The sequence below is a fragment of the Cucurbita pepo genome, chromosome LG04 (genome assembly GCF_002806865.2).
Source record: "Cucurbita pepo subsp. pepo cultivar mu-cu-16 chromosome LG04, ASM280686v2, whole genome shotgun sequence".
Taxonomy (NCBI): domain Eukaryota; kingdom Viridiplantae; phylum Streptophyta; class Magnoliopsida; order Cucurbitales; family Cucurbitaceae; genus Cucurbita; species Cucurbita pepo.
Window position 1 is genome coordinate 1,758,856 of NC_036641.1, and position 12,263 is coordinate 1,771,118.

Below are 12,263 nucleotides of genomic sequence, written 5' to 3' on the forward strand. Positions count from 1 at the left end.
ATATTGACTTGATATCATGATAGTGATTAGGGTTGTGATTTTGATGTTCGTAAAAGTACATTAGGTTATGTTTTTAGTATTGGTTCATATGCTTTTTCACGGAGTTCAAAGAAACAACCTATTATGGCTGTTTCTACCATGGAAGTATAATATATCTACAGCTGGATATCAAATTTTATGGCTCAAATGGACGTTAAAAAGGTTGAAGTGTATTCAAAGAACGTGAAGCGGTTTTATTTTGTGATAATGGTTCTACTACCAAATAATCAAGTTTTTTTTTTTTTTACGAAAGAAGTAACCATTTCATTAGAGACTTGGTTAAAGATGGAAAATAACGATGAAGCATTGCAAAACTCAAGATCGAGTAACAGATAATATAAGCTCTTATTTATCTTAAATTGTATAAGTAAAAGAACAATTTTATTCTCATCTATCGAGTTTATTCTACTGGGAGTACCTAAAGCATATTGTAAATGATCTCTGAAAGAACATGATTACCACTTCTGCAATGGAGCATGCTTTGAAATAACATCAAAACATATCCCATTCTCTTCGAGTCTTTTTTGAAGATCAGTAGGTCCAAACACAATACCAGGAGTAAGAACTCCTCCTTTCGGAAGAATCTCGCGTTTTCTTAAAACAATCAAAGCACATTGAAGAAGGATTATCGGAGTAGCTACATATCCAGATTCAGGTCCCATCACTCTCGTTACAATTTTCATATCCAGTTCTCGATTCTCTCTGCCATTATTATTACTAAAACCATGACCAACAAACCACATCTTAAACGACGCACTATCGACCTCGTCTTCAGAAGGACCGTTCTTCCTAAACCAACCGAGACTAAAAATCGAAGGGAACGTCAAAAGAAGCCATGTCCCGAATGAACTTCTACTCAACAAACCTATGATCATTCCAACCGCAATCATTTGGAGAATGCAAATCAATGACTTATGGCCAATTTTTACGCTGAAATGAGCTGGCTTCATAGACGACCAAAACGCCGTCCTCTGTTCGATCTCTTCGACGCGCTCGTTAACACTAGGAAGGCCATGAGGGTTTTCAGCTAGAGAAGAGAGTGTTCTACGAACAACAGTGGAATCAGCTGAAGGTAATCTTACAGCCCAAAGGCTTGTCTCTTTGTTGTGTTCCACAGTTGGTCCTTTAGGAGGAGGACAACCCGGAATCTGACACAACAAAATTCATAATAAATTTTAATAATGTTCCATAAATTTCAAATATTTTTTAAAATTGTGGAATTTTCCTCACCGTTGGCCGAGGTCTTCTAGGCCTCGACCGCCGCAATTGCACTAACCGGTCGGCATTAGCGACACCCAAAACAGCCGACTCAAATGTCCCAAAATTCGCAACAATTTTGTTCTTGGATTCCAAGCTCAAATACGCCTCGACCCGGTTCGGCGCCGATTCCCCAACCCATTGCTTGGAATTGAAAATAAAACCCAATTCAGCCGGAACCGAATCGAACCCACAAGCCGAAATCACCAAACAACCATTATCAACCGCTCTCTCATGATAATTAGCTTCCATTTTCTCCATGAACTCCGGCTCCCCACAAATGTCCAAATAATCGCACCCTGTCTCCACACACGCCGCCACCACAGGCTCGCCGTAGCGGCGGAAGGGTCCGGCGCAGTTGAGGATGAGCTTGGTTTGGGTGCAGAGGCGGTGGATGGATTGTGGGTCGGAAATATCGGCGGTTAGAAGCGGAATTGACGGCGGGGAGTTGGGATGCGCTGCCCATTTGAGGGTTTCCATCAGTTTTGTGGGATTCCGACCGGCAAGAGCGAAGGATTTGAGAGGGGAAGAAGAAGAAGAAGGGTTGAGGAATTTGAGGGCTTCTCGGACCACGTACTTGCCGGTGAAACCAGAGGCGCCTAGGATTATGAAATCGTAAAGGGGAGCCTCCATTGTTGAAGCTTCTAATTTGACAGATTCCGGTGGGTTCTTAAATTCCGGTGGGAATGTGGAGGAAAGTGTACGTTAGGAACCATTATTCTTAAGCTTTAAATGCTATTTACTAATCTACTTTACTAGCTAGTTCATTTTAATTCCGTACCTTAAAAAGTTGGGGATTTCAAGGTTTGTTGAGTCGGGTTGTAATTATTGGAGGAAAGTCACACATCCGCCGAATAATTATGGGTTTATAATCCAGGAATACTATCTAAGTTGGTGTGAGGTCTTTTGGGAAACTTGAAGCAAAGTCATGAGAGCTTATGCTCAATATCATACTATTGTGGTATAATCATGCGGTATACTAACCTAAAGTCTAAGAAATTTAAATAGATCTACTGTGTAGGGGTGTCTACTAATACAAACATATCTAACATATTAACTTATGATACATATAGAGTTACTGGGTGTGTGTCATCATACATAATACAAACTTCTGATCATGTCGATAGTAAGACCACTTATCTCATTAACTTAAGGTCTTCTGATCATGTCGATAGTAAGATCACTTATCTCATTAACTTAAGGTGGCGTCACTATTTATCTTTAATGAAAGTTCGATTTTGTATTTTGAAATTCAAGTCAGCCTACATAAGCCCACAACGTTTTCAAGTTCGAACTTTTGCAAAAACTAGTTTCAAATTCGAACTTTTGAATAAACTAGTTTCAAGTTCGAATTTTTGCAAAAACTATTTCTCTAATTTAGAGTAGTCTATGGGCTAGACTTCATACTAGCATTAGAGTTTTGCATGATTAGAGTCTTGAAAGGTTTATATATGTTTATATATACGTATATTTATTTATTTATGATTTTAATTAAAATTTTCATTTCGGTGTTTTAGGAATATAAATGTGATTTATTACCTACCAACCTACCATTTTACCATTTATTAGATATTTGAGAATTACTTATATAAATAAAAATATTCATTTGTTATAATATTATTTTCATACAAACCCTTTAAAATAGTTTGAGACTTTGATTAAATACACTCCTTCCATATAACATAACTTCATTAGTCTAGAAGATTTATCACAAAAATAGCTTTAGAAGGTTTATCACAAAAATAGCCCTAAGGGCAGATTTGCCCTCTAGGTCACTCGAAATTCTAATACGAATTATGGGGGGTACATTGAACCCAACAACTTGAATCGATTCAACCCAATTTATAAGGGTTGGGCTAGATTCAATCGAAATTCTAATACGAGGTGTACATTGAACCCGACAACTTGAATCGATTCAACCCAGTTTATAAGTGTTGGGCTAGATTCAATTAACATTTCGAGTTGGCTAGGTTAGTTAGTTTTTTAATATGGCTTAATTGTGCACGACTCTCCAGAATGGTATGATATTTATTCACTTTGAGCATAACCTCTAATGCTTTTGCTTTGGGATTCCCCAAAAGACCTCAAACCAATGAAGATAGTATTCTTTGATTATAAACCCATGATCATTCTCTAAATTAGCCTATGTGGGATTTTCATCCAACTCCTCGTTCTTTAGAAGCAATATTGCAGAAAGCAGGAGGATGATAAGAGAAATTTAGAAGAATGTGGAGTATGTGATAGCTGAGCGAATAGCCCTTGTGTTCCAGGTGGTAAGACGCGGGAAGCGCAATAACTCCGTTGGCAAGCTTGGGTGCTTAGTCATATGAAAAATTCTGAAGAAAATCTTATCTACAACCTGACACTTTTATTAGAGACAAAACAAAGATCGACAACTTGACAGCCACACAGTGAAGGCTCACATCTGAATTGTAAATGATTAGTGTTTTAAATTATTAGTTTGCTTTCGGTCTTTTCTTACTTTTAGGAAAACAGATCTTGCAGGGGTCCTATCCTGCCATATTTGATCTTTATCTCTTAGTTTGGGTTTTTCAAATTTTCGTTCAAATTCGAAGTCTATAAAAGAACTTCATCAATGTAAAGAGAGCATCGATCGGCCGATAGCTCTCTCTTGAATATCAATTGGAAAATTCAGAGAAAAATTATTCTATCTCTTATCTTACCTATCTTCTTCTTATGAACGAATTTCTGAGAAAGCTTAGAAAATCAAACCATTTCAAATGTTCTACCGACGAAGAAGAAAGTTCAAATGAACGGGGAGAAAATCTCACAATCTCAAATACTGTCAAATCAAGAATATCAGATTGCTAGGATTGAAGATCAACTCCAAAATTGGACTATTCCAAAGGTAGATCCTAAAACTATCTACCAAATCTCAACCTTCAATTTTTCAATTTGACTCAAACATCATGCATCAAATTCTGAGAGAAAAACATCCCAATTCATAGCAATAGGGAATCTCTGAATCTTTTTTCAAAATCTCTTATACTCCAACATCGTGAAGAATTTAACTATCTTCACGTCGGTCTTGTTCAAGTCGTTGTAAAACCATTGTTCAGACTTGGATTAGATATCCCAGTTCTTATCTCCTTACGAGATAAGAGACATGAAGATTTCTCAAATTCTTTATTGGGAATGGTTCAATCCAATCTAGAGAATGGACCAGTCTATTTCAATTGTTATCCAAAATTTACTTTGTCGCTCCACGACCCGCACATATTATCAGCTCTCATGCTGGACTTACAATCAAAAAATTTGAACATCAAGGCTGAAACCCATTCTTTCGTCGTCATATTCAGGGTTTATTATAAACTCATGAATACAAATATTTCTCCAAGAGCATTAAGATCCTCGCCAAAAGGATCAACCATGCTCATAGAGGCAAATATTGGAAAGTGTTCCGTGACTGTTCTAAAAACTCTTTCTTGGGATCAAATAACCAGAAATACTCTCTCGAAAATAAAAGATGCTAATCTTCCGAGGAGAAAGGAATCTCAAAACCCAATACAAATCATCGAACATGACGATGGAAGCGTTGAACTAAAATCCAGCGAAGAACCTTGGTCAGAATCAAAAGTAAAAGAATTCTTGATCTCTAGACCAAGTACGTCGGGAGTTTCAAGATCAATGTATGACCCCTTAAAGGTAAAGGAGGCCAGTTATGATAAAAAAAGGGAATCAATCCACTATGAGGATGGCTCAAGATCTCCAACCCATACGGATATGGATACTCAATCCATCTACGAAAGTCAGCTAAATGTCATTACAACTGATTTCTATATAGACAAATAATTTTTGAAGGCAGATTTTATGTCAGTTGCCAACTCTTTAAAGAGAAAAGCTTTCTTCCAAACTTACAAAGAAGCGGTATTCTCATATGGAAACCGTAGAAGAAAACATACCATTCTTCAAATGGTTTGAAGAAAATATTTTGCAAATATGCACCTTGACTCAAAGAAGCTGGAAGACTACCAGAAGAGGCGAAGTATATTCAAAACATCCTCTGTTGGAAGAAGTCGAATTTGACAATTACTACCGAGAAAAGGTCAAAGCTAGTCCTTTCAAAATTATCCCAGAAGGACTAGAAAAGGGTAATCTGACCCTAAAGGATATCAAGAATATCCAGCATCAAAATAATTATTCAAACAAAATTTTATCCACGATCTCCACCCAACTTGAGAGTATCGAGGGAAAAATCTCGAAGAATTCTGGTACTCTGCAAGAACAAGTAGGCAGCTCTGTACCGAAAGTCGATGAGTCAATTCCAATATTCAGACCGGCAAACCTCGACGTATTTACAAAGAGGATTCCAAAAGAAGAAGCCGCAATGGCCAAAATAGAAGAAAAGTTGGATAGAATCCTAAATCCTAGGATAACACATCAGGATTCATCTGTCAATGTCGTTAACAATGACGATGAAATCCAAGAATTCAAAGACGATATTTTAGATGAGGTAGAAGAAGTTCCTTCGTTGGAGCCATCACCACTTCTCAATATAAAAAATGGTACGCTCTCGTTACGTTAAAAATTTATGATTTCAAAATCACACTAAAGGCTCTTATAGATACTGGAGCCGATCAAAATTGCATTCAAGAAGGCCTAATACCTATCAAGTATTTTGAAAAAACTACCGAAGGCCTTAGAGTTGCAAACAACAACAGACTCAAAATTAATTACAAGTTATCAAAAGTCCATGTTTGTAATGACGAAATTTGCTTCGTAAATTCCTTCCTTTTAGTAAAGGACTTAGGACAAGAACTAATTGCTGGGAGAAGGAGATTGGCTAGGGAGAGTTTTTCTTCGAGAGTAAGAACTCTCTTGAGAGGTAATCCGCCAAAGGGTTTTCGACCCCTTTTATAGGCAAAATTTGGAAGTCGAAGTAAGATAAAATGGCTTGCCATCTAGCAAAAATCTGTTTAGATACAAGATTCTTGACATCTTTTTCTAAAACAAATTTAGATGCCCTAAAATCTGTTTTGATGAGCTTTTGTTAATTAAATCCCTTTCAAATTTTTGTACACAAATTACCATTGAAAGTATTTCTTTCTTTACCGTTGAGTAATTTTTTTGAGTAGAATTCCATATTCCCGAATGGAACCGGACAATGGATTCTTTTTTGTCAATGTACTATTTCAGGATTCCTCCATATCCGATATCGGATGCGTTGGTCTCCACTATTAAACCTGCCTTTGGGTTTATCAGAGATAAACACGGAATTGATTTGATAAGGGATTTGATTTTTTGGACTGTTTTGGTGTGTTCTTCAGTCTAGGGCTTGGGATTCTTTTTCAGCCTTTCAAAAAGTGGCTTGCAAATGGGTCTGATCTTTTGAATGAAATCAAACACATAATTGAGACATTCCAAAAATCTTTGTAGTTGGGTTTTATCCGTGATCTGATCTGGAAAGTTTGAGGCAAACTCAATGGATCTTTGAATGGGTTTAATTAGCCCCAAATGAATTTCAAACTCAAGAAAACCGATTTTTGTCTGAAAAAGTTTTATTTTTAGTTTAGATACAACTAAACCATTTCTTTTGACTATTGCCAAAAATGTTTGAAGATGCTTAAAACGTTGATCGATGTTTTGAGAGAAAATCAGAACATCGTCAATATAGACAATTGAAAAAGATTGAAGATATCATTCATAATTTTTTGAAATTTGGATGGAGCGTTTTTTAGCCCAAATGGCATAACGTTCAACTCGTATTGTCCGAAAGGGATGTTGAAGGCCGTTTTATACTTGTCTTTTTCTGAAATCTGGATTTGCCAAAATCCCGATTTCATATCAAATTTTGAAAATACTTTTGCATTTGAAATTCTTTGCATTAAATCTGATTTATTTGGAATTGGATATCTAATCCATTCCAAAACCCTATTTAAGAGTTTGTAGTTTATTACCCGTCGTGGAACTCCATGCTCCTTCTCTGCCTGGTTATTGGCGTAAAAAGCCGTACATGACCAGGGGTTCTTTGATGGCCTAATAAGGCCCTTTTGCAAAAGATCATTAATTTCTGCTCTGCAGAATGTTAGTAATTCCTTATTCGTTTGAATAGGTCGAGCCTTCGTAGGAATATTTTTCTCCTTGAAAGTTTTGACATAAGGAAGATTAACTATGTGTTGCTTCCTATTCCAAAAGGCATTAAGGATAGTTGAACAAATTTCCCTTTCTATTTGATCGTGTAATGTTTTGATTTTAGACTGGACGGTCTTACTTTGAAGTTGTATTCTTTTGAATGAAATTTCTTCCTTAAGAAAAGAAATTTGTTTTTCTTTATAATTTAATACATTTATTGATTGAATAATTGTATTCTTTTTTAATGTTATTTATTTCATTAATGTTAATGAGAAAGAAAATTAAATTTTTATCTTCTTTCCTCAAGGCTTTTGACTCTAACCCCTCTTCAGTTATTTTAAAAGGATATAATTGAGTAATGAAAGGAGTACCTAGGATTAGTTCTTGTCCTAAGTCATTTACTAAAACGAAGGAATTTACGAAGCAAATTCTGTCATTACAAACGTGGACTTTTGATCATTTGTAAGTAATTTTGAGTCTGTTGTTGTTTGCACCTATGAGGCCTTCAGTAGTTTTTTCAAAATACTTAGCAGGTATTAGGCCTTCTTGAATGCAATTTTGATCGGCTCCAATATCTATGAGAGCCTTTAGTGTGATTTTGAAATCATAAATTTTTAAGGTAACGAGAGCGTTCCATTTTTTATATTGAGAAGTGGTGACGGCTCCAACGAAGGGAACTTTGAAAATAATCTTCGTCCAAGTTTAGTTGCGTTGTTTCCTTTGGTACGAGCAGCATTTTCTGAAGATTGAGAATTTCTTGGCGAAGCATATAGGATTCTGACCTAGTTTCAGATCTTCTTGTTTGAGATTATTAATCTCTCTTTGTAGGTCTTGAGTAGTGAGTTCTCTCGGGTTTTCAAACCTTTGGAGAACTGATTGAAGTCTGTAGGGATTTCTTTCTTCCCTTTCAGATGGTTTAGAGATTGTCATGGCATCTCTAAGTCGTTGAGCAATTTTCTGTTGAATTTCTGGATCTTGAACTTTTTCTACCACCTCAAGTAGAATTTCAGTAGTAGACCTCAAGATTACAACTTCAGTAGTTCACTTGAATCAGTCACGTCACCTAAAAACGAACTCCGTCGTTTCTTTTGCCTATTTTACCCTTTTTCAAACTAGTTTCACCCAAAAAAAAAAAAATTTAGTTCTTTAATATTGACCGTATAGATGTCATATACAAGAAAATTAGAGAAATTTGAGTATCTGGGTGTGAGAATCGAGGTTTCAAACACAACCGAGCAAGTAAGTAGCTAATTTGGTTTTTCCTTAAGAAATACTTTAGAAATCACTTGGTACTACCCTAAAACCTTAATATAACTCGGGAACAATAAAAAAAAGATTTGACCAAGAAACGTGAGTTAAAGACCTAAATTGAACGTTTTTGTAATAACTCGTATAGCTGGCGTTAAATGAGGAAAAGCTAGCTGTACCCACATTTTGGGTAAACAGAAAGAAAGAAAAATAAAATGAAAAGGCAGAAAATAGGTCTACCACCTACCAAAACTTCTCTTAACTCTTGGCAAGAGACCAATACATCAGAGGGAAGGGGTTGAACCAAGATGTTTGAAATCAGAGGGAAAATGGAACGTTGGCAAGTGTCGAACAAGCTGAAGAAGTGAAGGAAAATCGAGGGGAGTAAGGAGCTGATTGTTGGATTTTAACCGACCATTGGACCAAATCGACCCACTATACCAAACTGCTCTGCCAAAACAGCACCGATCCGTCGACTGACCCTATCCGCCTAGTGACCCAAAAGTCAACACCGACCCAACCCGACCCATCTAGCTTACCCCGACCCACTACCCAAACGAGACCCGAAGATAAACATGACCCAAAGTTTAAAGACCCAATTCTTGCAAATTTGCATCGTTTGACTTGAATTCTACCCAACTTCTATAGTTTTGATATATTTTCTTAATATAGAACCTAATTGAAGATCTTTAAAGAAATTAAAAATTTGTTGAAGACCCAGAACAAGCTCGGTAAGCCTACAACAAATAAGTAACCGCATTGAACAAGTTTCTAAGAAATGCTTGTAGGAGTCGGTTTGGAGTATGGGCAAACGATCTAGTATTATACTTAGGAGTTTGGTTAACATTACTTTCATGTGTGTTTTACTTCGATATCGTGAATTATTATACCTTGATTATAGTTAGGGTTATTTAGCTTCTGCATGCATCATGTGAAATTCTCTGATAGGCGTTTGAGTTGATGTGTTTCCTAGGATGTCGAGGTAGATTGTTAGTTCTTGATTTGCATGATGAGTATGATGTAAGCCTTGATATTTTGTTCTACTCTAATTTGGAGTTTGGATAGCCCATTATTGTTCATTTGTGAATTGGACTCTTTGCTATGTGCTAGGTAGATTATGAGTTATCTTCTTTTAATTGTCACCTATACTGGATATGGGTTATAGTGAGTATACTACTATAGTACTATGTCAGAGGTGCCTAGTGGAGAGAGCCATAGCCTTTTACTGATCTAAACTCGATAGGGGTGTAAGACAAGTAGTTTATTGACCCAGCCCGGCGGAGCGTAGTGGCAGGTAGTTACTGATTCTCAGGAACAGGTAGTTGATGCCAGGCACCACTAGGCGGAATCCACTGATTTGAGCTCAGTAGATAGTTAGGCATGAAATAAAATCCATATCAATGAGAATCCATAGGGTCTTCTTTTGAGACCACAATAGACTTTGCTAGAAATAGATTTGAGCACATAGCCAAAGATTCCGTGAATAGGATTAGTTCGATAAGAGCCTACAAGTAGGTTGCTTACTAAGTATTTCTATACTCATCCCATGTTATTGCTATTTTTTTTCACGTGTTAAGTAGACCGATGTCGGTGGCGGAAACGTGTGGAGCCGTGCGGCTGCAGTGGAGACCCTTAGATCGAGTCCTCGCTGTCCATGTCGTTTTTAATGTCATTTTGATTTTTATTTTGGGAAAACTTATGCTATTTTGTAATTGATTTCTTTTGATGTGACTCCACGGATCCAGTTATGTTTTGAAACTATTTAGAATTTTAAATGCTTATCCGGTAATTTTAATTTTCTTGTGTTGCCTGTTTTATAAAATGGAAATGTTGTAAGGCTTTTACCCTAGAGCGCACATAGCGATTTGTGATTCGATGCATCAAAGAGCGGTAGTTACAGTTTGGTATCAGAGTTCTAGGTTGTTAGGTCCTGTAGACCCTCCTTTATCTAGAGTGTCAGTTGGGTCCACTGCAGCTCGGCTCGTAGCCACGTTCCTCCTCGACTCGGTAATCAAGAGAGTAAGTTACAAGCAGTAGTCCATAGTTGGAGTCGTATTATAGTTTAACATACCATGATGAGACATTAATTCATGAACCTGTTATGGTTAAAGGCTTGAGATAAACACCTAGTAACTTGTGTGTTGATGGTGTAGATATTATGGCAACCATAACTAGAAGTAATGGGCGAGGGAGAGGTAAGCGAGCCGCCAGTGCTCCAGAGGAATCTGATCCTACCCAAGACTCAGCTCCGAAACAGGCGCTGCCGGTTCCGTCGCCTGATCGCGTGCAAATGCCGCCAGTACAGACTCAGGGGCAGAACCTTGAGACCTAGTATTGATTTCCAACGAGGCCATTCAGGCGCTCATACGGGCCGCTAGGGCCAACCAAGGGGGGAATAATACTGGCATGACTAGAGAGTAGAAATTTATCAGGGATTTTAGGAAGCATGACCCTCCGACCTTCGATTGTAAGGAAATTGATCCAATGGCGGCAGAAGCATGGGTAGAAGCGATTGAGATCATATTTGGGCATATGAATTGTCCTTAGGATCAGAAAGTGCATTGTGCCTCCTAGATGCTAAAAGACGAGGCACACTTTTTGTGGAAAACTGCTCAAAGGATGTTGAAGGGCGAAGATGAGGATGAGGAACTGATCTGTTGGCATTAGAGGTGTACATGATCCGGGTTGGGTTGGGTTGAGGGATTTTTTTGACCCAACCGAAAAGTTCGGGTTGGTTGGATTGGTATATTTTCGGGTTGGGTTGTCAATTCTTTTTTAAAAAGTTTTATTAATCCACCATTTATAATTATTCGGATACAATTTTAGATAAAATATATTAAAAGTTCACACACAAACACAAATCAATCTATAATTATTCACAGAAAAAAAATCAGTCTAACATATTAATAATATTAATATAGTTAACCATGGTCATAAAACTAAAGACAACTAGATATATTTTTTTAGAATTGGTTAAAGTAATAAAAATATGAGGATAGATTATGAAATTAAATAAAGAATAAAAATAATTAGTTTAAATGGTATATAACAAAATATATATATATATATATATATATATATATAGAATGCTCGTCCCATTCCCGCTTATCCAGGAGGTTCCTCTGACCCCCAAATCTCCTGAGCATCTTTTGGAGTTGGGCGTCCATCATGGTAGCAGCATTTAGGGTGCCTGCATATGTAGTGGGTACCCCGCCCCCACTGTTCCCTAGATTTCCTCCCAAATACCTGCAATAAATCTTCGTATCCGTTTTTGTTCTGTATCGACCTGCTCTGGTGCAAATCGGGACAATCGGGTACGTTCTAAGTCGTACTCCTCAACCGTCCTATTTCCCTGCCTCAGGTTTAGGAAGGCGGCCTCATTCTGATACTAATTCACTAGTGGGTAGTACTTGTGGAAAAACACCCTCTTCATTTCATGCCAACTAGGGGTGTACATTCAACCCGACAACCCAACAACCCAGACCAACCCAACCCGAACTATAAGGGTTGGGTTGGGTTGGATTAGCATTTTGGATAGGGTTGGGTTCATTTTTCTAAACTCGAATAGAATCGGTTCGGTTTCGGGTTCGCGGGACGAAACCCTCGGGTTGACCCGAGCGACCCGA

The 12,263-nt window shown here is 37.4% G+C and overlaps 1 protein-coding gene across 1 annotated transcript; it reads right to left on the bottom strand.

The window, feature by feature from the left end:
* Positions 1–455: 455 nt before the first annotated feature.
* LOC111792867 (probable mitochondrial saccharopine dehydrogenase-like oxidoreductase At5g39410) lies at positions 456–1,953 on the bottom strand. Its single transcript, XM_023674477.1, has 2 exons — positions 1,270–1,953; positions 456–1,187 (listed from the first exon to the last, which is right to left on the bottom strand). The coding sequence occupies exons 1-2, from the start codon at positions 1,927–1,929 to the stop codon at positions 495–497; spliced, it is 1,353 nt and encodes a 450-aa protein (XP_023530245.1). The 5' UTR covers positions 1,930–1,953; the 3' UTR covers positions 456–494.
* Between the last annotated feature and the right edge of the window lie 10,310 nt (positions 1,954–12,263).

Coding starts and splice junctions, on each gene's coding strand:
- LOC111792867 (XM_023674477.1), bottom strand. CDS start 1,929: ATGGAGGCTCCCCTTTACGATTTCATAATCCTAGGCGCCTCTGGTTTC. Junction 1,188..1,269: donor CTAGAAGACCTCGGCCAACG/GTGAGGAAAATT, acceptor TTGTTGTGTCAG/ATTCCGGGTTGTCCTCCTCC.